Below are 26,803 nucleotides of genomic sequence, written 5' to 3' on the forward strand. Positions count from 1 at the left end.
CGCACGGAGCGAGCTCTGCCCCCGGTAGGCGCGCGTTAGGGTGCAGGAATTCGGGGAGGGAGGTGAAAGAACGGGGCGTGCGAGTCCTGCTGTACGGCTACGCTTCAGGAGTTCATGTGAACTATGGGAATGGCAACCAGCAGAGTCAAGGGGCAGAGAAAGAGCCGGAGTGAGCAAAACAAAGAGCGAGTGTGGGCCGCGGTGACTTCATGCCTCACTAATGTCCCGCCCACGCTACTCGGAGCGTTGCTGTTGCTGAGAGCAGCCTCGGAGCCTCTCGGCTGCCGGGACCCGGCGCTCCATAGCGTGGGGCGGTTTCCTAGCAACTCGGGGCCCTGCGCGCGCCCAGCGATCAGCACGCGGGGAGTCACCTCCCCACCCCTCGCACCCGCGGGCCCCGGGCAGGACCACACCTCCCCGCTCCCCACCAACTGGCCTCCCACTCATCCTCGCCGGGTGCACCCCTGAGCGCGCCAGCAGCCCGGGCTCTGGACGGCCGGACATCTGAGCTGTACGCCGAGGTCAGAGGACCGGGGCGCGAAGCTCCCGCCCCGCGAGGCCGGGCTTTGGCACCCCCGCCGCGGTGCGCTCCACTCCTCCCCGAGCCGGGAAGCTGCCATGCCTCGCTCCGGGTCCGCCGGCGCCGGCGGCGGCTCCTAGGGCGCTCCCGGAGCCGCTTCCCCGGGCTGCGGGCGCCCCGAGCTTCCTCGCGGCCAGCCAGAACGCTGCCCCTTCGACTCTGCCCGCTGGTCCACTCACGAGGCTGCAAAGCTGCAACTGAGCGGAGCTGGCCTGCCTGCCCACCTGTGGAAGAAGCTCTGGCTGACTGATGCGACCTTGACTGTTTTCCCCTCCGGCCGCCCCGGCGTCCCCTCCCACAGAGGCAGCATCACCCAGTGAATGTACATTAGGCTGGTTTTTCCCCCCAGCTTCGGGCTTTGTTTGGGTTTGATTGTGTTTGGCTCTTCGCGAAGCTGATTTATGCAGCAGAATTCCCGTCGGCTGGGGAGAAACAAAAGCTCTTTTCTTTGTCCCGGCGCTGGCTGCGGAGCAGCGCTCGCGTTGCCGCCCGGAGCCTCTGGCAGTCGGAGGAGGTGCTTCTCGCAGAGATTTCGGGGACCCACCGCGCCGAGCTGGGAGGGCCGCGGGGGCCCTGAGATGCCCAGCGGCGCCTGGGCCAGCGTACCTGCACCGCCCGTTCCGAGCCGCGGGGTCCGCCTGCCGGGCCTGCGGGAGACGTCCTAGCGACACTCGCTCCGCGGGCCCCAAGGTGCGCCCGGGAGGCGCGAGCGCGCATCCGGAGAGCAGCCGAGCGGCGGGCGCTGTGCGGGCTGCTTTGCATTATGTGTTGCTCGGCCCTGGCTTTCCTTAGCGCCGCATTTGTCTGCCTGCAAAACTGCCGGCCCGGTCCTGCCCCATTCCTCCGGGCCGCCTGGGTGCTCTCAGTTGTTCTTGGACTGGGCCAAAGTGGTAAGTTGTGTGTGTGTGTGTGTGTGTGTGTGTGTGTGTGTTTTGTGTTTTGTATTCTTCTCCTCCTCAAAGGTCTTGCAAGGGCCAAGGAGCATCCCGGCCATTTAAGTTGCCGGTGTCAGTCTCCCTCCATCTGTCCTTAGAACTGCCAAAGGCTGGTGTGTGGCACTATCCCGCATCCCATGTGGCCTGAGGGAGGCCAGGTGTCCAGCATGAACGCTCTGGAGTAACATCAATCACTAATTATAAGTGAGGATCCTGTGTGTTGCTCCTGGATATTGGGAACGCAGTAATAGAATGGAGGTTTGCAAGTGTGGGCAGTGGTGTTTACAGAAGCCAGCTTAGGGGTTTAGTCCTATCCTTAGAGATGCTCCACATCTTTCTAGCATGTGGGTCTAAACACTAGCTTGCATCTGATTCAAGGCTGAGGATAAATGGGTGTAACAGGAGTGAGTCTTCTGTTTTTTGAGAACATGAAGGAAAAGGATGGCAACATACAAGTTTCTTCTGTCACAGTGCTCAGCCTGAATGAATTAAAAGTGCAAAAGCATTTTGGCACTTTTGAGTTATATGCAAATGTTAGATGACACTACTGGGTTGCTAGCAAACATATTGTAATAGTAATCATCAAGTTAGGATGCGTTGTTATTGGTTTTATACATAAGCCAAATAGTTATTTTTGCCAATGCAATGATTATTGCTGCAGTTTATGTTTTAATTTGCTTTATCTGTGTGTGGCCATCCAGTCCTTAAGTTCTATTAGAGCCTTTCTCTGATCTCTCCTGTTGAAGGAGAATTATCATTGTTTTGCAGACCAAAATTTTCTCCCATGCTTTGAACTGATATGCCAAGTTTCTGCCTGAAGCTAATTAAAATGGTCAAATCATAACCTTATAAATAAGGGTTTCTAATGGAAACATCCAGCTAACTTCACTTATTGGTTGCTCATATAGTTGTCTCATATATGTTTCAAAAGGAATTTGCCAGTTATGTGAAATGAGAGCAATTAGAGTAAATTTTGATCTTGTGGTTATTTTTTGCCTTATGTGTTGATTTAAAAATAAGTGAAACTTAAGGCAAAGGAAAGAGTAACATTCATTATCAATTATCTCTTAAGTGGAACATGCATTTATTACAGCAAATTTTCCACTGAGCATAATTCCATTCTGTATTAATAAGTGACAAAGTGTTTTTCTAGATTTAATAAACAGATACAATAGTAAAACACACACTATTGTAAAATGACCAAAATTGTGTCAACAGCATATATTATGTTCCCAATACGTAGGCGAAGGAAGAAGTTCTACTTGCCTCTAGAATTTGTTAATAATAGCAATAATTTTCATTCATTGGGCTTGTGATGATTAGTCAAGTTCTCCTGTAACAGCATTACATTTCCCGTCAGTAACTATAGCTGACTTGAAGCAAATACTATGAATGGGCTCCCTTGCACCTGCAGCTGTGAAAAGGGAATGCTTATCTGAAATCAGAACAAGGCATCCTTTTCCCAGCCTCTGTCAATATACAAAGGTTTCTCATGTATACTGGTTTGCATTGCAGTTAAAAGCATGCAAAAAATTTAAATTACAGCCAGCACAAGTCAGAAAATTAGAGATCAGCATAAACTGTTGTACTTTTGTGATATAGCTACAAGGCTCAAATTATATGTCTTCACAGTGCAAATTAGACGCTTAAAGCAGAATAGAAATTTCGGTATCAGTTACAAAGGAAATCTTGTTCCCTTGCTCAGTAGTTTACACCAAGGAAATGTTGAGGGCATTAAAGCCATACAAAAGAAACCATAAACAGCACAACATACCTTTGGGTTTAGTTTTTGAATTAGAATGTATAGGTCCCAAATTATATAGCAGACTTTTGTTAATGACTATCACGAGCAAGAAGAATGCTACTAATAAAATCTGAATATTCTTCTGATCTAGAAAATTTATTGGACTTTGTTATTCAATTTTCCCTGATGGAAGTTACTGACAAATTCAAGTACCAATAACACTAAAGAGTGGTTAATGAGTAACTGGAATACACTAAAGAATACCTAGTGGTTAATATTTGAAGACTTAAGATAGCAACAGTATTATTTCTACATTTGCTAGTTTTGAAAGGTTAGAAACTTTTTTAAAATATATTTTTTATTGATTTTAGAGAGGAAGGGAGAAGGATAGAAAGATAGAAACATCAATTATGAGAGAGAATCATTGGCCAGCTGCCTCCTGCACGCCCCCTACTGGAGATCGAGCCCACACCCCAGTCATATGCCCTTGGCCAGAATCAAATCTGGGACCCTTCAGTCCACAGGCCAACCCTCTAAACACTGAGCCAAACCAGCTAGGGCAGGTTAAAAACTTTTTAAAAATATGTTTCTATTGATTTTAGGGAGAGGGAGCGAGAGGGGAAGGAGGCAGGGAGGGAGGAAAGGAAGGAGGGAAGAAGGGAGAGAAAAAAGAGGTGAGAGAAACATCAATCTGTTGCCTCCCATACAGAACCCGCAATCTGGGTATGTGCACTGACCAGGAATCAAACCTTCTATGATTTCACCTTCTGTGTATAATAAACTATTTGTTCTTTTAAGGAATAACCAACTAGATTATCATTGTTTTTTTACTGTAGTATTACTTTACCTCAGAACATATTTTGTAACATAAGTGTTCTCAAGTTATTTATGGTTACCTAAAAAGGGAAGATATTTAAGAGAACCAAACCTTTGTTTATAAAAATCCAGTCTCAAATTATTTGTGCAAAAGGAATCCAAATGAATTATATCTTAAAGCAACTGAGACACCTTCTAAGTAAAAAATAAGTTTGTACTATATATAAAAGCAAAGTAACTGATAAGATTAGAAAAAGCCAAAGAAAATCATGTGCCCCAGAAAATTTACCTGTTAACAAATTATCTGAAATTTTACCATTTAATGGGTTTATTTGGATTAAGCATGGTATTGATACTATGTTTCTCCTAAAGTTTAGCTTTATATTATGGTAATTTTGAAACACATGCAGAAGGAGAGATAATGGTATAAGGAATTGCCATATACCCATCACTCAGCTTTAATGAACTATCAACTCAGGGCCAACATTTTTTTTTATCTCTCTCCCCACCCAGTTTATCTCTTTTCCCCAACTAGATTATTTTGAAGTAAATTTCTTATATCATTTTATCCTAAATATTTCCATAAATCAAAATACTACTGGAGAAGTAACACACTCGTTAATCCCACAGCATGAATTTTTAAAAATATATATATTTTATTTTGTTTTACAGAGAGGAAGGGAGAGGAATAGAGAGCTAGAAACATCGATGAGAGAATCATGAACTACTGCCTCCTGCACAGCCCCCACTGGGGATGTGCCCACAACCAATGTACAAGTCCTTGACCAGAGTTGAACCTGGGACCTTTCAGTCTGCAAACCGACACTCTATCCACTGAGCCAAATCAGTTTAAGCAAGAGCATGACTTTTTTTTTTTTTTTTTAGCTGAATTTTAAGGCCACAAGATTTTTCATTATCTTTAATGGGAGGAATGCAGAAGTGAGGGCCAGGAGCCCTCACTTACTTTTCAGTGGTTCTATTATGGCTCCATTAAAAAATATTTTTCTTAAACATATGTAACAGGCCTTTTGATATGCATGTATATGAAGAAGGAAAAAATAACATGAATACATCTACTTCCCCAGCTAAATGCTAATTACTTTATCCCAATGGAATCACAGAAAGTATACCTTGTTTGAGTTTGTTGGAAGGATTGTTATCGGTCTCTTGAATCATCATTTTTTCTCCTTTCTCCTGGATCATTTATAATATATGCATATCCTACACACTATAGTATCCCTCTTCTAATTCTCACTCTCTGCTGTAGCCAGAATTCTTGAAAGAGCTGTCATACTTGTCTCCAATTCTCCTCACCTGCCTGTTGAAGGCATTGCAGTCAGGCTTTGTTTATTACCTCTACAAGTATCTGCTCTGTTAAAATCACAGTGAGCTCCCTATTGCCAAATCCCAGGGCCAAGCCACAGTCTTCATCCTATTATCTGTCGGTAGGTTAACACTGTTAGACTCCCTCATTCAAAGCACTTCTTTCATGGACCCACATGCTCTTGGTTTAAGTTCCTTCTCCATCTCTGGAGTCAGTTCTTCATGTCCCAACCTCCAAATGTAGGAGTGGCTCAGGACCCAGTCCTTGGACTGGACTTTATGTTATAGCTAGTTATAAAGTCCTCAGGTGGACTAATCCATTCTTGGGTCTTGAGTACCATTTCTATGATGACAACTTACACCCTGACCTCTTATCTGATATCCAGACAGTATAGCAAACTTATTCAACATCTCCACGGTATGTCTAAAGGCAGAATTACCCTAACGTATTAAAAAACCTCCAATTTTCACCTTCAAGCTTGCGCCGTTCTTACTCTTCCTCATTGAGTAAGTAGTAAATCAGTCTTCCTGTAGTTTAGGATTACACTTTGTTGGTATCCTTGATCTCTCTTTTTCTCTAATTCACACTTGAATTTGCACTTTAAGAACTATAGTGTCCTACAGAAGCGGGTTCTACTATAAATGGTTTAACACAATAAGACACTTGTTTCTGTCTTCTCAGTCTACCCCAGAAAGCAGGCTCTTGACCTCATAGGCAAATCTTTAGCAAAGATCAAAATAAATACTAAATTTTAATCGACTTTTTACAAATTTGTTTGCTTTCAAAATTTCTGTGATAATTATTTTCATTGAAAATTAAGTATAAAAAGTAATCCTGACCTTTTACCTCAATATGTATTTTAAAACTGGTTTCTATTTGGACTATATAAACTGGAATTTGTAGTCTTTTTTTAAAATATATTTTATTGATTCAGAGAGGAAGGGGAAGAGATAATCATAGATTGGCTGTCTCTTGCACGCCCTCCACTGGGGTTCCAGCCCGAAACCTAAGCATATGCCCTTGACCGGAATTGAACCCAAGACCTGTCAGTCCCCAAGCTGACGCTCTATCCATCCAGCCAAACCAGCTAGGGCTGTAGTCATTTTTAAGAAAGTTAATAAGAAAACACTAAGAAAGGTAATAAATAAAAAGACAAACTACTCTAAACCATTCAATTATTATTCATTTGAATTTTCTTTAAATACCTACATACAGCCTTGATTCAGGCACTGTTCTGGGTTTGACAATAGTTCATATTGTGAAGCATTTGCTCTCTGCCAGACATCCTCCTGAACATGTGGTATAAAAATAAATATTTTTATGTCCACAACCCTCAGAGGTATATACTCTGATTATTCCCCATTTTATAGGCAAGTAAATTCATTAAAGAGACATTGAATAACTTCTTCAAGATCTCTTAACTAATAAGTAATGGAAATAGAATTCAGACCTCCATGGGTTGGACTCAGTACTCTCAGTCACTATTACAGCCTACCTTCCAGGGTTAAAGGGATCCCTATCCTTTTCTGCCTCTCCCCACAGGCAAGGAACCCATGGGGCATGCCCCTCCAGATCATTTCTTCTAGATAATTTCTTCTAAATCATTTCAAGAATTCTCTGCCCAAATACTAGTCCCAGACTACTTTCAAGGCCATACTGACGTCTCACTCTGCCACCCATATGCCAAAACGGTAGGAAAGGGGAAGTTTATAGAACTTGGCCATGCTGGCAGGAGTGTCCATGCAGGTAAGTGATAGGCAACTTTTAATACAGAATAAAGCTAGAAGTGAGAAAGAAGAGGGGCAGATCAAGGAATGATCTTACACACTGCCAACTTCTCAACAAGAAATCTAAAGTGTGAAATTCTAAATTCACACTTAGCCTTCTAAGACTTTATAAATGTATATTAGGAAAATAGAGCTTATTTTTCTTACTGGTTTCTTAGCCTGGGTTATAAATATTTAGTCTTGTTAAGCCCACCACAATATATATTCCTGTTTTGGCCCTGAAAAAGTTAGGAGCAGACTTCCTATTAATTTAAATATTATTGGGAGGTTGACAAGCATTGAAAGCACCAGAGATCATTGCATAAGGAGAACTACCTCATATTAAGATAGTTCTAAGATGTATATCAGTTACACTGAATTACACTTTCTTGTAAATAATGTTATAGTGACTCTAGTATATGCATATTTTAGGTTTATTTTTATTTTTATAACCTCTTATTAACTTAAAACATGTCACAGAAAAGAACATTTTATCGACACAAATTAGCCAAATTTGGTTGAATCATTCAGCTATCATATATTGACTATAAGTACATGAATATGTAGAAGAAAAAAAACTACCATACTGCCTTTAGGGACTAAAAGGATTTTTTTTCAATTTAAAAAACCTATGTTAATGTGACTTCTTTTCTGTTTTCACAGTAAATTGGTATAATTTGCATATCAAAGAAAAATGTAATTAAAGTCAAAGTGGTTTATATTGGAATTTTATAATTTAATTAAAACAGTCTTTTTTTTTTTTTTCACCCCGCCCCTAAAACAGTCTTATCTATCAACAAAACTAATAGGGTCAATTTTGCTCAGAAATTATTAATATAAAACATAAGTTAAAATTATCTTTCCTGAAGTGAGTGAGCCATATATATATTGGCAAGAAGAGTCCAGATAGAGACAACAGCAGGCTCAAAGGTCCTGGGGCAGAAATGTGCCTGGAATATTGGAAAAAGAGCAACAGAGACAGTATGGCTAGAGGGGAGCAAGAGAAGTGAGTAGGTGAGGGAGGAGATCTGAAGGATTATGAGCAGAGAGTTAGATCATATTGTGCTGGGTCCACAGAGCGTTGAGTGTGCCCATGAACTAGTTTTGGAAAAGAATTATAGTTGTATTTTCATACCTAACAAAATATGCATTTGTCTTGCCAAAGACCACCCCATGGTTGAATGTAATTACACAAGTAATATTATTATTCAAACTAATAACAATAATTATATAATTATTCAAGTAGTTATATTAAGTTGAATGTAATGAAACACCCTAATATGATTTTTAAAAATAAACTTAAATGTGTTGCTTTTTTAAAAGTATTTTTATTATATACTGCATTAGTAAAGAAGTACATATATTACTTTAAAAAAATTCTCTTTACTGAGTTACTTTAAAAGTTTCCCAACTAAAATGAATTTAGGAAGTCAGAGTAAAATAATTGAATTAAAATTGAAATGTTAAATTATGGTGGTCTTAATAGATATATACTCTTAAGATGACTTTAAAAGATGCTTTTATTTTGAGTGCTATTAGTCAAAATACTAAAAGTTCACGTTTTAAGATAGAATATAAGGTCTCAATCAAGAAGCCAACCATCATTACTCTAGTGAGTTATCTTTCTTTCCCTGGTATTTTTGTTGTTTTGTTTTCTTTAGTTTTATTCAACAAATGCTGTCATGTTTGTCAAAGACAGAGTCTGTTGCCACTCCAGATCAGTATTGGTGCAGTTTCCCAAAGTGTGGTACGCGTACCCCCAGGGGTACGGGAAAAGTTTGGTGGGGGTATGCGTTGCACCAGAGTTTGGTGGGGATATGCACTGCACCGTGCTTAGCTGCACCTAATTCTACATTCTCATGAGTGCGAGGGATACTCAGCATTACGAAAATTACAGAAGGAGTACACATATGTCAAAAGTTTGGGAAACACTGGTCTAGAGAATTGCCTCCAAAATTCACAGTCCCCTGGTAGTTCAGTAGCTGCCAAAGGCTAGTTCAAGCCAAGGTCCAAGGAAGAGACCTAATTTGCAAGTGGAGGATAAGACTAGAAATATGTCTTATAAAGAATATGAGGTGTGCAGTGGCTTTTTTTTGCCAAGAATGTTTAGTCTTTTGCATGGTTTTTGGATCCAAATTTCTTTTATAACAAAAATACTTATTATTTCAAGATATGATGAGGGGGAAATGTAGCCAGAGCTGAGATACTGTTGTTCCACATATCAGGGTCCTTCCCTTGAAATTGAACCACATTTTCCCAGGTACAGAATTTTTTCTGATTTCAGTGAAGGCCAGATATCTAGTACAATTCCATGGAAACTATTACTGATGCTGGGTAGGGAAAGGAGCCTAGTGGACAGGTTCATTCTTAGGGAGTGAGGTATTACCACTATGCTTCAAAGGGACTTCAGAATATTATGAGCTCAAATAAAGAAAATAATTAAAAGAAAAGTTCAAAATTCTACAAAATTAGGTTGTCAGGAACTACCTTAAGGGGTGCCGAACTAGGGAATATTGTTCCTAATTGCCTGCCTGAGTGGGGCTAGGAGGCCAGGCTGGCTACACCTCGTGTTGTAAAGGTATTCATTAACTGCAGGAGAACAAAGAACGCAGGAAAGTTTCGGGGTGTGCTGGAATTGCTGTAGGACTGGCTGTTCTGGTTGGAAACAAAGAACTCATTGTGCAGAACTGTATTATTGGCAGAAAAAAATGATCTAGCCAGTTTATTTCTTAGTAAAAGGAATACCTCCCAAGGTATTGCTCTGTTGTCTTTTTGTGCATTTAGTTTGGATTTTTATGGAATTTAAGTCAAGTAGACCATAATTTGCAAAAGAAAACTTTCTAAAAATGATACCTGGGGCTCAAGTTCTGAGAAAATGTATCTGGAAGACACTAACAATGTAAAACATACCCAAGAAGGGAGACAGTTTCAGGCATTATGAATTTGGGTTTAAAAGAGACACAGAAGCATGGAACAGACTGTTGATCTCAAAGGGAAGAGGACGGGTGGGTGGTTGTGTAGGTGAGGGAGTGGGCGGGTGGGAAGAGATTAAAGAACTTCTGTGGATCTATGTATAACCCATGGACATAGACAATAGTGTGGTAAGGCCTGGGGTGAGGGGCAGGATTCAGGCTAGAGGGGATCAATGAATGAGGGGGTGGGGGGGGGAATATATGTAATACTTTGAACATTAAAGATTTTTTTTTTTTTTTTTAAAAAAGGTCTCTTTGGATAAGTGTTTCAACCACAATCACATAGAATCAGAGCACTAAAGATGAGAGCCAGTATACAGAATCACAATGCCTGACCGCTGATATTGGTAATAGAAATAGGAGGACTAAATCTTATTAGCATGAGTCTAACTCAGAAGAGGTAAGATGCTTGATGCCTCTGAAAGGATCCCAGGCCACAGGATGCTGGTGACATCTGATGGAACTAAGATGAGGTGGAAACAGGGGAGGGAGTTCCTGAGCATGTACCTATGCCCTACTGAGGGCAGCACAGAACAGCTGGAGAATGAAGCCCAGTGCTCCCTGTAAGGATGCACATGGTGTTGATATACATGTCCAGGGCTAACCTTCAGCTACATAGAGGTCAGCGCAGCTTTGATGCTAGAGGTCACTGCTCTCTGAGAACATAGGTGCAGACTAGATTACTGGGTGACAGACTTGTTAGAGTAGAAATTTGTTTGTAGGCATTATGAAAATTCAGGTATCAGGGCTTTTTGGACAAATTACTGATTTACTTGGAGGTACAGAAATGTTTAACCAGTTAAAACTATCACTGGGTGTTATATGCCTCTTCCCTATAGGATCAACTTCTAAAATACTGACGAATAGCATACATTTTTTTTTTTTTCTGCTACACTGGGTACTTAACAATTTTGGGGGGCTTATTTTTTAAAACAAGAAACCCCACATATGGAACCAGGGTTTTCTTGACCCTTTGACTAAATTAGATGCTTCTAGCTCTACAATAATTTGAGCTGAAACCGGTTTCGCTCAGTGGATAGAGTGTCAGCTTGCGGACTGAAAGGTCCCAGGTTCTATTCTGGTCAAGGGCATGTACATTGGTTGCGGGTAAAACATCCCCAGTAGGGAGTGTGCAGGAGGCAGCTGATTAATGTTTTTCTCTCTTCGATGTTTCAAACTCTCTATCTCTCTCCTTCTTCTCTGAAAAAAGTCAATAAAATATATATTTTTTAAAAAGAAAAAAGAATTTGAGCTCCAACCAGAATTGGGCCTTCAAATTCTGTAGAGCTGCCATAGTGGCAATTTGTTAGGGGTCCAGAAAATCCCAAGAAATATGGAATTTATACAAACTTTGGAGGTCTACTTCTCCAGAATAGTGGCACTCCTATCTATATATGAAAGAATTCTGGTTTTCAAGAACTTTACTCATCATAGCACAAACTCACTTTTCTAGGGCTTTCAGGATGCTGTACAGTAAATGGCCTAGAATGGTTCAAATGAGTTGGTTAAATAAGGCAGGCTGCTGGATGTGACCCCCTCCATCCAGAAGATCACAGGAGATATCACATAAATACTGGGAGACTGGCAGGAAATTCCAGAATCTGAGGGCATATTACCAATAACTTACATACCCATGGCATATTTGCAAAAAGTTCATTCATTCCCTTTCGAAATTTTTGGCGTGCAAAGTTGAAGCGTGTTGGAAATCTGGGTGTTTGGGGGGTTGTTCAGGAGGTGAGGCCACAGGTGAGAGCACAGAAGCCTAGGAACAGAGTTTGGAGTCTGGTTGTCATTGGGGAAGAGAGCAGAGTCTTCCAAGCTAACAGGATTAGATAAACTAGCCTATCTCAGCATACTCAATGGATCTATAACTTAGGTCTGATGGAGTAGAGGGGTTCTTTATAGCCTCAGTCATTGCAAGGGCATAGCTCCTTTTGACTCATTAAATATAATCATACGTGATTGTACATATATATTTAAAGACAGCTTGGGAGTCTGTAGCAGAAGTGAAAACGGTAATTAATTGGAAGACAAAAGAGATCTGAAGTACAAAAGAAAGCTGAGTAGAAAACAGGAGTTCTTCAGTAACAAAGATTAGACCTGGGCTGTTGGATGCTGGGAAATGATTTCATTTCTCTGAGTAGATTGCTGATAATTTGCCAGATTTCACTGATCCAGCTAATTGGGATGACTCTAGATAACAACCTAACAATACAGTGTGATTTCTAACAGACAGCATTTTGGAGCCAGACAGAATAGAGAGGCAATCATGTAATAAAAAGACCTGGCAAATTCCTCAAGTTTTCACTACCCTTCCCTGTCTCCCCTTGAGGTGACATCCCTCTGTCATCTGCTGTAATATAATAGCACCCTGTCTGGTCCTTTTTGTAGCATATTTGTTAAGGCTCTGTCATATGTCAATTATGCTGTTATTCCGTAAACTTCACAAGATAGGTACCTTATTTTTAATATACTGCATAATGGCATGGTGATAGCAGGTTCTAAATAGCTCCTAGATAATCATGAATGGATGAATGCTATCCAAATCAATACAACTTCCAAATTCCGTAAGACATGGAATTTTCTGCTTTCTATTCCTAGATGTTAATTCCTTTCCTCTTTTGACCAAGTCTTTGCCTATTCTCTTCATTGTAATCAAGAAATCTTGTAATAATACTAACAGATACGCCCATGAGAATGTGAAAAAGAGTTAAAGTAAAACCTTGTTTATTTAAAGTGCATGCAAAAGATAGTATTGTAGTTAATTAAATCCATGATCATTCATATTTTGACTCTTGAAAATCTCTTAAAGATATATTTGTAAAATTTCCTGTCATGATAAAAGGTCAGCCTTTGAGATTTGAAGAAAGCCCACAGTTATCATTCAATCAAGCACCTACTCAGTACATTTGACTTGCACTAGTTGCAGTGGGAACAGAGGGGAAGTAAGATTTCACACAGATGGGATAGTTGAGCTTGGGGAACGGTGTGAGTAAACAACACAAGAGAGTGATGTGAGGCTGATGTGGGTGGTCTGGGCCGTTAGTGCTGCAGGGCTTTAGACTTCCGATTCAGACAGGATATAGGTCAAATGTGTCCTGATGCCAAAAGAAAAACTTTTAAATATTAACACTTAGTTATAATATCTCCTATCTTTAGCAGAGAATTATAGTATAGAGCTTGACTTGCCGCCCAGCACTTCTTACTTCCCATCAGAGTGTGTTTTTCTCTACAGAAGGTGCTAAACATACAGCAACTTATAGTTTGCTATACATTCTATTTATTTTTTCTATGATCTGCCCTCTCCCATTAGAATGTGGTATCTGAGCCCAGTCCCTAAACTTGGAGGGAAATATGAACAGAACAGCATCTACCTCAATGACATACCACTTTAAAGGCAGAGATTGGCATTTATTATCTAATAGGTTATATTACATAAACTGAAATCCAATAGTTGCCAGTCACTTAACAAATAATTTTTCACCAACAACTGTGTGTAAAGCACTGGTCTTTGAGTAAAAGACCTTAGGAAACAAAGGACAAAGAACCTCATCCTCATGAGTCTTATATCTTGGATGCAGGAGAAATAAAATAAAAAGTAAACATAATTACTTATAATTATGTGGTAGGTTAGAAAGTGATTTGTACTGTGGGAAATAGTAGAGCAGGATTAGGGGGACAGAAAGGAGTTGACATTTTAAATGGATTAGACAAAATTGATCTAATTAAGAAAGGGGATGTTTGTGCGAAGTTTTGAAGGCAGTGACCAAGTTGCCTTATGGATAACTGGAGGAGTCGAGAAAAGAGGATATCACAGGATATGAGGTAAAACAGGTGGAGGATGGAAGGACTGAAGGTGGCAGATTATTGGTGTCTAGATCCTAGAAGTGAGTTAGAGTAAAAGACAGGAGGAGGTGGTCGGAGAGGGTAATATGGGAAATTGAAATTGAAGAGGGGTTGCAGTTACTGGTAATTACAAGGTCTAAATCTATAATCATGGAAGCAAGTAGTTAAATCAGAGTAGAGGACAAAATAATTGGTGAAGAGAACAAGGAAGTGAGGCATCTAGGTATTGCAAAGATGATCCACATATAGGAGTACTGCTGGAGAATGTGGTAATAGGCAAAGAGTAAAAGTTCTCTAGAAATGAGAAGGTGTCATCCTGGGGCAGTAAATGCCTGCAGTAATGCAGAGTTCTGGCAATATGGCCTGAGGACAGAGTGTGAAAGCTGGGAGGGTTTAGAAATGAGAGAGGTGGAATACCCTGGAAGTGGCAGTGAGAGCTGAGGACAGCTATCTGCCTCCAGGCCCAGTGTCCTGAAGACTTTGGAAGAAACATCAGCCATTATTCATGAGGTCAGCAAGAGAAGCCTAGTTCTCAGGGGAGAGCCAGGGTTTATCAGAGCAAGAAAGAATGGGGAGATAAATAGGAAATTAATACAGGGAATTCTTCTGGAAATGGACTATGAATTTTGGAGAGGACATCGAGGGGATTCTAGGTTGTAAAGGAGTGCAGATGGGGAAAGAAGAGATTATGTAGAGCCATCTAGGAATAGAGTATGTGGGGGAAATTAGGGTTTCTGCAAGTCTCAGCCTCCTTGAAGGACTGGTGTAAACGAGTAGAAGAGAGATTAGTCTTTGTGTACTCAAGGTAGACAGTGGTAGTGAGGCTGTGAGTGGTGAGGAGGAGGGGCAGGTTCTGGGGCTTGATCTGGATTCCTGAGGAAGGTAGGGAGGAGGTCTGAAGAAGCCTGCTTTAGCTGTGGTTTGACAGGGTTCACTTTACCGGATCTGCCGGGTGGGAGATGGGTTTCTTTGAATGCCTTGGGATCGATGAAGCTGACTGCCTGCGGAGGTGCACAATACCTGAGGATTATACCAGCAATGTTTTAGAAGTGAAAGGGTTTACTGAAGACTACTTAAGAACATCCTCCTGGGGGAATTTACTTCTTGCTAACTATAGTTCCACATGTGTAATATGTAAATTATATACACATATGCAAACACACAACTAAATAAAACAAAAGTAATTAATTAACATAATACAAATAACTATATTTCAATGTAGAATGTAAAGATCACAACACAAATTTTTTAAAAGTGGAGAGATCAGCTACATCTGAAGGGAGCAGGAAGGAATTGGTGGCAGAGATGTGGAAGTGAGATAAGTGTCTAAATTGCATGCTGGAGAACTGGAAGGGTTGTAATACAGGGAAATGCCCATGAAATGCCCAGCAAGCAGAGAGAGAACACACATATTGGTCAGGACGTAGGGCATCAGGAGAGAAGTGAAAGAGAATACAAAGTTAGATATAGGTAGATTTGTTTGAACTTTACTATTCAGGTGGCAGGAAATAAATCACCAAAAGCTTTTTAATGTTTAGTAGGGTAGTAATGTGATTTATTAAGGACAGTGTATCAGGGAGTGAATCTGGCACTAATGCGTATATTGAATCTTAGTGGTAGATGACAAAGGTAAAAGACTGTGAGAAGTTGTTACAATAAACTAAGGAAGATATGAATGCTAAAGAGATCTAGATAGAAGTAAAGAAGTCTTGGTGATTCATAGGTTGTTGGGATTATGGTACAGGGAGGAGTTAAGGTCACTACAAAGATTTAGAGCAGAATAACCAGAAAAATAATATAATTAGCAAAAACATCAGTCAAGTCAGGAAGAGCTACAGAGAGGTAGGGAGATGATTTTTACTTGAGACTTACAGATTTGGAAGTTCTAGTGAATCTAAGTGGAATTTCCAGCAGATTGAGAATTCAAGACAGTAACTTGCATAAGAGTTTAGAACTACGGATACTAATTGGTGATCATGTGCAAGAAGGTGAGACGTACTAATAGTCATGTTAATTCATGAAGCCATCAAGTCTAGAGATATGGAAAAATAGTCAGAGATATAAGAAGATGATTAGTTGTGAGAATGAAAGAAGTGATAGAGTGTCTTCCCACCGTTAAAAGATGGAGGATATTTAAACATTGCTAAATGCTAGTTGCTAAATAAAATTAGGAAATCATTGTTGAGTGAGCGATTCACTAAACAGATAGAGGGAATGATCTTGGCAAAAGAGAGAGCTCTCCTCCCTCTGAAAAGAGAACAAAGACAATTTTAAGTTTGTTGTGTGTGTTTTTTAAGTTATTTAGATATTCTGGGTACTACAAAGATATGATTAGGGTCATATCTTAAGTATTCAAACTTGTAGAAGTGTTTGGGGATTTGAGGAGAAAGAATTAGAATAATTGAATGTGAGAAATGATGATGGAAAGTCAACAAGATAAATAAAAGCAAGGCCTCTGAGCTAAGTGAAGTAATATAGGAATTTGGAAGAGACACAATCCTTAATATGCCCATGACAGTACTCATAAAGGCAGCTCCAAATACTAAGATGTATGCTGTTGCATCACCCCATTTGTGACCGATCTAATTCTGTTTATTCAACTTCATGTTTAGAATTACTGGGTCAGAAGCCTTCCTTCTGTCCCATGCTGTTGCTCCTCTGGAATTTGTCACTCATTCTGCTTTTCTTTGGCCTTTGGACCTAAGAACTCTTTCATGGTTTCATGATCCAGTAGCTCCTTTACCTCATGAGAATTCCCCGCCACAGTCCCTGGCCCCAAGAATTCCCAAGGTGAAGGTAGTGTGATGAGGGCATAACCTGGATGATTACATGGCAGCTAGTGAGGCAGAAAACCATCAGCAAAGTGATGAATACATTGTAAAATTTAGAAAAGTCTCTGGTGATAACAAAGATGGAAGAGCATATTAAATATGAGCTTTGAACTTTAAAGAATAGAGGTTGATACTTTTGGGAGGTAAGGCATGGGGACAGAACAAGATGATTAAAGCATTGGTTAAAGATTTACCCAAACAATGATGAACTCTGACAAAGATGAGTTTTTAAGAAGGAGAAATAGTAGTTAGACTGTTTTGGGAAATATGAATAATATGGAACAAGAATTTCATTGTATAATGTGGACTAAAGATTTGCTCATGATATAGTATCAATAATAAATGTCCTAAATTAACTAGGTCTATGGTGGTTTTGTAAGAGAATATCCTTGGTCTTAGGAAGTACACACTGAAGATGATGAAGTAAAGCACTGGAAATTGATATACTTGTATAAGCAAGTATCTAGTAAATTTCCAGCCATTGAAATTTAATAGGGCAATTATCTAAAATAATTTAAAGTATTATAGAAAATTACATTTCTATCTTATAAAATATTTAGGTGATAATCTTTTTATTATAATTCAGAATTTCCTTTGATCCCCAAAATAAAATTTCAAATACTAATTTAAAACAAATTTGATATAACTTACATCAATAAACTGCATCTACTTAAGGTATCAATCAATGGATTTTGATAGACGGACCTATGAAACTACTGCCATAGTTGGCATACAGAACAATTCCATCCCAAAAAAAGTTTGCTGGTGCCTCTTTGCTGACAATGTTAAAACATAAAACAGTAATTGAGTCTGCATTACTGAGCAGCTGATACACCTAGCAGAGAAGGTTTTGTATGGCCTTTTAAAATAAACCTTTCATATTTTAAATACCTTGCATCTTAAAATTCCCATAAATTAAAAAGAATTGCACATGCTATAAAGCACATGTTGTCCACCCATCATGTCATTTAACTCACACTCTATTTTTAAAAATAGTTTTATTGATTTCAGAGAGGAAGGAAAAAGGAGAGAGAGAGGAACATCACTGATGAGAGAGAATCATTGATTGGCTGTCTCCTGCATGCCCCCTGAGGACTGAGCCTACAACCTGGCCTTGTGCCCTGACCAGGAATTAAACTGTGATCTTCTGGTTCATAGGTCGATGCTCAACCATTGAGTCATGCTGGTGGGGCTCACATTCTACTTTTTAAAATGTTTTTACAACTCAGTGGATGCGTACAGTACATGCACAAGGGGAGCATTTTCCCTACCTCATCAGCAAGGAAACAAAACCTCAGCAAAGTTAAATTATGAAGCCAAGGTCAGAGGACAGGCAGAGAATAGAACAAGTTGCCTGCTGCTCTTTCCAGATTTGGCTTCCAGTACAGAACTGGAAATTCACAAATGGAAACAGCAACTACAGACTTCATTTCAAGTGCTTCTGCCTAATTAACATGCAGGCCAGAGACATCCCCTGGCAAGAGGTTGGGGAAACACGGTTGTAAATGGAGAAGTGTTCCCCCATACTGAGCAAGTGCCAACCAATCTAATTCAGGCAGTTAGTGAAATGTTCAGGCTAGGGCTTTGGTGTTAAAACTCAAAGTTTCCTTGTATGTGGAAACAAAATGAATTTTGAAAAGGGCACTGAAGCATTTAGGGAGGTCTTTGGCACTGCAGATAGAAAATAATCCTACGGGGAGAATCTAACATCTTCATCTATAAAGTGGGACTGATGAGAGGAAAAATAATAACTTGCTACTTATGTGAAAGAATTCTCTTGACCTAAATGGGGATTATTATTGAATCATCACTTAAGGACTTATAATAGTACAATTAGCAAGGGCTTTAAATCATACTTTGGTACAATTTTATTTCTTTATGGTATTTCCTATTGCATATAGTGTTCAAGAAAAAAAAAGGCTCTCTTCAGAACTGGGTTCAAACTTGGTCTCTGTACTTACCAGCTTTATGACTTTGGGATGATACTTTGCCTAAGCTTTAGTTCCCCATCTGTTAAAAGGGCATAGTAATGCTTTCCTCATAGGATTTTCACAAAGTTTCAATGAGATAATACATATAAAGTGCTTAAAGCAGGCCCCCAGAGTAATTACTTAGTAAATTATATTTTTTATTATCTCTAATTTTAACCTATTGTATATATAAATTTAATTTTCAAGTGGCAGTGTAAAATATAAATATAAATACCTTTCTGGTCTTTCAAATGTAATTACAAGAAAACCAAATGCTAAATGAACTAAAATTCACTTTAAGTTTTAATGTATTTATTTTACTTAGAACAAGCCTTTACGATATAGGGCGTTCCTTTGCTGCTCTAATCAAGTGCACACCTGTGATGCAACTTGAGCTTGAAAAAATATAATGTAGAACATGCATTTTTACTACCCTGAGGCATTTCTTTTACCTCCTTAGCTATGGCATTTGTGGTTTTGACATGAATTGTGGTGTGATTTCTTTTTTTAGGGAGGGAAAGGACATTCATACCTGCCAAGAGTCGGAGAGGAAAATAGGAAGAGCCCCTGGAACTTTAGTATGTTAGATTAAAAACATTATTCAGAGCAACAGAATGGGAAACCGGTGAATATTTTGGCTTTTATAAAAAGGGAGTGTACCTCATAAACAGGACAGTTGGAATGTATGGAAAAGTTCCAGTTAAAACAAGACACAAAGCACATGACTAATATTGCTTTTCCAAGTTAGACAAATGCAGCTTTAACCAGACTTTGCCTCAGGGGGCACTCCAGAGCCCTCCCTGAATCTTGAGATTTTGATCCCTTTTGAAGTTCCAAGTCCAACGTTATACTGAGAGGTGCTGTGTTTTGACCCCCTTCTTTCTTCCTGAGTTTCTCCCATTTTCTCCCAAATTCCCACCAGGTGAGTGAGGGTCAGAAGACAAGCTGATGTACTCATGTAAAGGAGCAACTGCAAAACTAAATGTGACCCTCTTCAGGAATGGTTATTGCTATATGCTGGATACCTGCTTGGCCCACCAAGAGAAACTACATTGTCTAGGAAATAATATGAACTGCGGTGTCATTTTCATATGTAAATGACAAATATTCTTAATATTCTTTTATCTCTTCCTCACATCAATAAAAAAATATATATGTATATATATCAAGGTGTAGATAGCATGTAATCTAAGAACCAATAAATTTTAACCAGGTTTCAGCATGGTACCTATGGTACCATGGTACCTTCAAATCCTGTCAGGCCCTCCTTAATGTGAAGAGACTTCATCACTAATTGGCATTCTCTTTCTCCTGTCACATTTCCTGTCACCTCAGCATGGATTGCCTTGCTCATTGTTTTATTTCCTGTTTTACACCACCACATTACTGCTCACTTAGGGTGAATTGCTTACCTGAGCAATTCCAGTATACACCTGCTGTACAATGTAATGAATAGTTCCCCCTTTCAACTGTTCCTATGCAGAGCATGAGCTCTACAGTCATCCAGGGTATGGTGCAAAGCTCATTAGAAAGTGTGTAAATGAATAAGATTGAGCACCCTTCTTGGGATGACCTGTTTGAACACAAATCATTAGTGGTTTCTCAGTGATTCTTACTGCAAATTCCAACATGAACAGAGTTTTGATTTATGCCATCTCAGCCCACTTTAAGTTCTGACTCAAGCCGGGATTGCCCCAAACAGGGCAGGGCAGAAGGATGGAATGTACAGCGCTGTCCCAACAATTCTTAACCTGCCCAATGTTAGAAGTGGCTTTTCCCCGCTTTACTTCCCAAAAACCTTTATGCCAAGCATAAAATCCTCCTGAACTCTCATGAATTTTTTGCTATGTAACAAGGGAAGTTGAAACTTGTCTCTGAAACATAAAGATCTATAATAATAAAATTGTAATGTGCTAATTAGACTAGACGTCCTTCCAGACTACTTTCCATACGAAGCTGGGGCTCCGAGGGAAGCCCAGGTCCCTGGTGCCTGTTAGTGGTCAGAGGGAGAAGCCAGGGTCCTGGGTGCCAGAGGGAAGCCAGTGCTAGCAGCTGGGGGAAGGAATTTCGTTCATCAGCCTCTAATTACATATAATAAAAGCCTAATAAACCTGCTTAGTGAGAAGCAAAGATAAAGTGCTATTTCTTAACATTGGCATTATATGAAAGTTCTCAAAAAGAAATTACTCAATCTTATGCGAGGGAGTAAGAGGCAATCGAAATCTGATTTAGATCTCAGCAATAAGGGGGGGGGGAAGCAAATGCAATTATATTGCTTTGTTCAATAACTGGGTTTTGGAAATGATCATTTTAAAATGTAAATAATCAAGAGTTATAAACGTAAGAAATTAAACTGCCAACTTTATCTCAACTTAGGATATCATTTATTCATCAGACATTTATTGTGTTTCAGGCATTAGGCTCAGATTCTGGGCCTAAAGAACACACATAAGCACCTTTCCTCCAAGAACTGCTAGCCTAGTAGTCTTACTTTTCCAAGGAAAGAGAAAAAAAAATGAAAAACAAACAAACAAAAAAACACCTCTTCAAAGTGTATGGTCTATTTCATGTAAACTAATGTTCTGCTTAAAATTTGTAAAAAAGCATTTACATTAATCCTGCTCAAGTCTTCCTCTTATTATCAAAACTCAGGTGAATTTTCCTCTTACATCAAAAACAATTCTGAGAGACAACCCAGAATGAGATCAGCAACTCCATGGTGATGTGAATGATTCAGACTCTTTTTACCTTTTGCCACCCTAAGCATTAGCTTCGAAGAGAAAGGACCTTTTAGGTCTGAAGATGGCTGCTGCTGGTCTAGACATCCTTCCAAACAGTGGATGCACTATCCTCAGCTGCTCTGAGTTCTGGCCATTAATAGCCATGAGCTGCCACCTTCTCAAAAGAATTGGCCACCATCAAAGCAAGCCACATGGCTCAGGGATGTCTGGAGGTTAACCCATCCTCACCTCCTAGCTCCCCTCCACCGCCTGACAGCTCCAAAGTAACACAACACTGTCACACCATTTGTGCTCGGAGTTCTGGGTGGAATCAGGCTGAGGTCGATTCAACTGCAATTACATCTTTGCTTGGCACCTTGCCCAGTCCTGACCTTCTAACCTTACTTCCCTTTTCAATAAATCACTTGTCAAGAATCTCTATCTCAGGTTCTTCCTCTCTGAAGCTAAGACAATGTTTCTTATGATGTCCTCATTCCCTCATCTTTTCTTCCGAGTCCCTATATAAGAACTGAACATTATCATACCACCATCTATTCCTCCAAATACAACTTTAGACTGTCAAACCTAATCCCTAGAATAGCTGACAGAGAAAACAAGAAACAAATCCAAGCTGTTTTCCACTAAACATAAATACGGGTGTATGTTTTTCAAGTGCAAGTAGAGGCAAAACTATTTAGATAAAATCGTTTTCCCCATAAATATACCCATTTTCATTTTCATGAGCCGAATACTTATTTGCTGTAAGTTTGAAACAAATGCTATGGTAGAGAAGAGGAATATTCAGCTGAGTGTTGCTAAGGAATAGTACTTTGTGATGTATAATTTTATAGCAAATTACAATAGTTAAAATGAATTTTTCAATTAATTGTATATGAGCATAGCTGAAATATGCATTTGTTGCAAAAAATATTTTAGTAAGCTGAAGTTTTGCCACAAATACATTAATTTAGTTATATCTGCTTCTCTGTCTATTTCAACAGTAGAGTTATATTTCATATGTTCTGAATACTAAGTAAAAGAGCAAATGAAAAAAATGCTAATAAATGAAGAATGCAGTTTTGTATTATGTTTATATGACATTCAATGGGAAATAAGTAGAAGGAAGAGAGAAATACCAGTAGTTATCCTATTTCCTTGTTCCCTGTGTTTTGAGACACTGCCTCAGGCTCTATCTTCCTTTTAATCCATCTGGAGACCTTCTGAGCTTTCAGCCCAGATCCACCTTTCCCAGACAGTCCTTATGCTTCCACCTTTTCTCCCAGGCCCCTTTCCTTAATTGAATTGTCTTCGGTTTTATTTCCTGTGTCTGCTTTTCCAAGAAGTAGCCCTAACCACCCCTCCCCTTCCCACGTGTTTGTAGGAGCTTTTAGGAAACAGTTCCTCAATCAAAAAGTGGAATAACTAGGTAATGGCAAATTATTTGTTCACTGTGATTTTTTTAATCAAATGATAGCGTATGTTAAATTTCTGTATACAAGAGAGCTTTCAATAATCAGGTAATAGTATGTTTTAAAGGTATCTGTAAAATGACCATGGTACACATCGAGAGCCAGGAATACCCAAAGTTATACTGCAAACTTTATTCTATGTGTTGGTTTTGAGTGCTATCAAAGTATATTATGGACCCATTATAACAGTGCTTACTTTGCTGTTGTTTTCTCAAGGAAGTAGCTTTTATAATTACCCAAATTTAATTTAATTTGTAGAGTAAATGTAATTAGGAAGAGAATACTGCCTGGGGGGAAAGTGCATTTCTGCTTTTTTCACAAATCATTCTGTCTAGGAGTAACAGGAGAATCCAGAATGATTTATTCTTAATATCAAGGACTACAATATTTATCAGTTTTATTGTAGTTGTTTCTTCTTCCAGATAACTTTTATTCAGATTAAGTCAATGTTCACTTTGCAAAATGTGAACAAAATGAAGGTGTTCTAAAACATTTTCAGAAACCCAATTATAATCGATAGTAGTGCCAAAATTTTATCTGTGATAGATTGGACTGATGTGTGTATACTTGACTAAGTTAGATCTAAAGAATCATTTTTAAATAATTAAAATACAGTAACTTTTACCTTCATAGGGATTTTTTATATATTAGCTATATTTTTAAACCTTTGTTAACCTTTAAAGGTCATAACTGTGTTATGACGCAAGTGACTTTATTTTAAAGACAGCCTATTACATTTACAACAAACTTAAAGACACATAATGCCTTCCTTTTTTTAAAAGCTAGAATTAAATACACATTTATGTATGAATATATGTATATATACAATTAATTCATATAATATTAATTATAATAACACTACACTAGTCCCTTTGCTGAGTGTCTACTACAGCGTTTTTCAACCGCTGTTCCGCCGCACACTAGTGTGCCGCGAGATGTTGCCTGGTGTGCCATAGGTGCAGACAAGACAAGAATTTTATAATTTTTCACTATTTTGTTTACTTAATATTTCATAATAAAGTAATTATAAAATACTTTCTTTGTGTTTATTTGATTCCTATTCAAGAGAATTACTTTATATATAGTCAATATAGGCACAGAGTTAAATTTTTTAACATTTTCTAATGGTGGTGTGCCTCGTGATTTTTTTCATGAAACAAGTGTGCCTTTGCCCAAAAAAGGTTGAAAAACACTGGTCTACTATACCCTAAGTACTATTCTTGGCATGTGTATACATGCTCATTTCATCTCATATTGGTATTTTATGTAAGTGTAGTTAGCCCAGTGTTGCTGTGGAGAAATGGAGCCCCAGCAAATGTAGGTAACCAGTCTAGGGGCACATAGTAGCTGCTATGGAGCCGTGCTATGAAAACTTGGAACCTTATTCCCAGTATTCATTTAGCAATACTAAACCATCACGTTTGTTACCTACAGTTGAAACAAAATGAGAGAAAAGCAAGACTCATAGCACATGCTTATGAAGGAATAAAATTAAAATTCAAAAAGTACAAACATACTGATGATAGGATATTAAATCCTCCACTGATTTCTGTCAAGACAGCACATTTTTTAATGACATGTGATTTGTGAGGCACTTAGGACTTAAAAAAAAAAAAAAAAAAGTACAAAAGAGGGTTCTGAGGCTATGTTGTTTAAAACATTATCCTTCTGCTTCTATTGGCTTAAGAATTTCCAGTATAATCCATTTTTAAAAACTATCTTTAATGAAAGCACAGTGCTAGAACATAAAGAACAAGGTCTTTAATGCCACAACACTGGACAAGGAGCTCCCACTGTCCTGGAGGGAAGAAGAACCACTCAGGCACACCCTCTAATGAGGTATCAGCAATGAGAGCTGCTAGAAACCACCTCTGGAAAGTCGCCTTCCTGTGATATTGAATCAGGGATGGAATGAACTGAGTAGACCCAGAGACTGACGACAAACGGCCAGTGTCTGTAAACAGAAGTCATACATTGATTTGTGGTCAGTGTAAAGCTTTCTACTTGCACAGAAGTGTGTGTGTGAGAGAGAGACAGACACACACATGTATATACACACACATTCCTAACACATAGTGACAATAGCCCCATAGTAGCTTATCCATTTAGTGTAAAGAATTGCTATAATTGGTGTAACATTTTTGTGTTAGGTTTTTACTTAATTGCATGTTTTAAAGTTTAAGAAAAAATCCTTAAAATTTACCGAAGTGTATCTGGCTTGTCTTTTATAAATTCTAACCATGACATTCTATAGCAAGAACGTTCAACACTGTTCCCCTGGAGTTCCATTTATGGCCTTCCTCCAGTTCTGCAGGACTGTAAGGCCTACCTTCCTCCTCCATATCCATTTATAGGATTAATTTTCGGTAGTCCTATACTCTCTGAGAAATGTAAGCTTTTAAACCTGGGAAGTATTGACAGAACCAAAGTCTCTATCCCTCATAGTCATCATCCTTAGGTGTCTGAAGTGTCAGAACAAAGGTCGGCCTAGAGCTTTTTAAGGAACGCAGCCAGAAAGCAGAATATAAAGAAAACAGATTTTTTGTTTGTATCTTCATTATTTACCTCATGTGCTATGGAAGTGGGAGCCTGACTTGAACTTGAATTTGGGTTGACCTAGGACAGAGTGAGAAAACCATTACAAACATGAGGAACAGAACTGTAGGGTCTGCTGCTTCCCTTCCAGGAGATTGCAATCTTAACTGCCAGAGTGAAAGTCCTACAAGTCAGTAAAAGTCTTGGTCAAGTATGATCTGCAGTAAACTTAATTCCATGTTCCAATTGGGTTAAGTTTAAGAGTTGTAAAGAGTTAGTAAAGGTCAAGTTGGATCTGCAAATGTGCTTGATTCCTGGACCTAAATTGGTTTTCTTTCTGGCAACAAGTAAAAAGGTCACTCCCTCTAACTACTTTAGGAATAAGCATCTTTTACAGTTTTGCGCTAAGCCAGTTGGAAGGATTTTAGGCTTTTGGAGTCTTCCTAGTCAGATGGCCACACTGGTAGTAAAGAGAGCCCAGAACAGTATTTACTTTTTGTCCTTGGAATTCCAGGCCAGTGCATCTATATTAGTGGGAGAGTTTTAGATAATGTATTTTAAAAGTTGGTATAAAGCCAAGGACAAAGGGTGCAAGGGGACACAGAGAGGAGATAATAGAACAGCGGGGATGTTAGGGAAGAATACTTGCAGCTTAACTCATTGCTATCTGGGGAGTTACAGGGAAGGAGTATTCACTACCACCCCAGTGAGCACCTCTCTGCTATGATTACTCTCCTACAGTTCCTCTCTCTTCTCACTGCCAACACCCACACCATACCACCTCTAGGTCAGAAATGTTTTTGCCCTATATCCTAGAATGTTTGGGGCAAGTTGTAAAAGAGAAACCAATTGGATGGAGACAGCTAGAGACTTTGTGGGCTCTATTCTCTTTCAAGCCATCATGTCCATGGGTGATTGTGCATGCACACAGAGTCTTCTTTCATGCCTGTTACATTTTTAAAAGAGATGGACACAAGATTAGAAGAAAAGAGAGGTGGTAAAGAGACATACTAGATATGACTGCCTCTGGGGAACTGTTCCTCTAAAGCAGTGTGATGGGGGGGGGGGGGGGAGAGGTGGATGGGAGAAATCTGTATACTATTAACAATAAAAAATGTTTAAAAAATAAAAATAAAAATAGTTCCCTGGTGGTCTCTCCCTTGTACTTATCACACTGTCTGCTTATATAGTTCTCTTCTCAACTGCACTGTGAGGTACTTACAACTAGCATGTAAATGCTATTTACTGTGTGCCCATGAGAGGGTTAGACAGTATGCTGTGGTTTCCTGTGTCCT

At 39.2% G+C, this 26,803-nt stretch overlaps 1 protein-coding gene across 3 annotated transcripts in view; it reads left to right on the plus strand.

Annotated features, from left to right (window-relative positions):
* The first annotated feature begins 491 nt into the window (after window positions 1-491).
* Window positions 492-26,803, plus strand: part of ITGB8 (integrin subunit beta 8) — a 77,477-nt gene continuing 51,165 nt past the window's right edge. For 2 of the 3 annotated variants that reach the window (XM_084897116.1, XM_084897118.1), the window contains exon 1: window positions 492-1,470. In XM_084897116.1, coding sequence (XP_084753242.1) covers window positions 1,344-1,470 — 127 coding nt within the window. In that variant the 5' untranslated portion in view covers window positions 492-1,343. The remainder of the gene's footprint in view (window positions 1,471-26,803) is intronic. The other variant, XM_084897117.1, reaches the window with a different exon arrangement.

The sequence above is a fragment of the Pipistrellus hanaki genome, assembly GCF_964339955.1.
Source record: "Pipistrellus hanaki genome assembly, chromosome: 10".
Taxonomy (NCBI): Eukaryota; Metazoa; Chordata; class Mammalia; order Chiroptera; family Vespertilionidae; genus Pipistrellus; species Pipistrellus hanaki.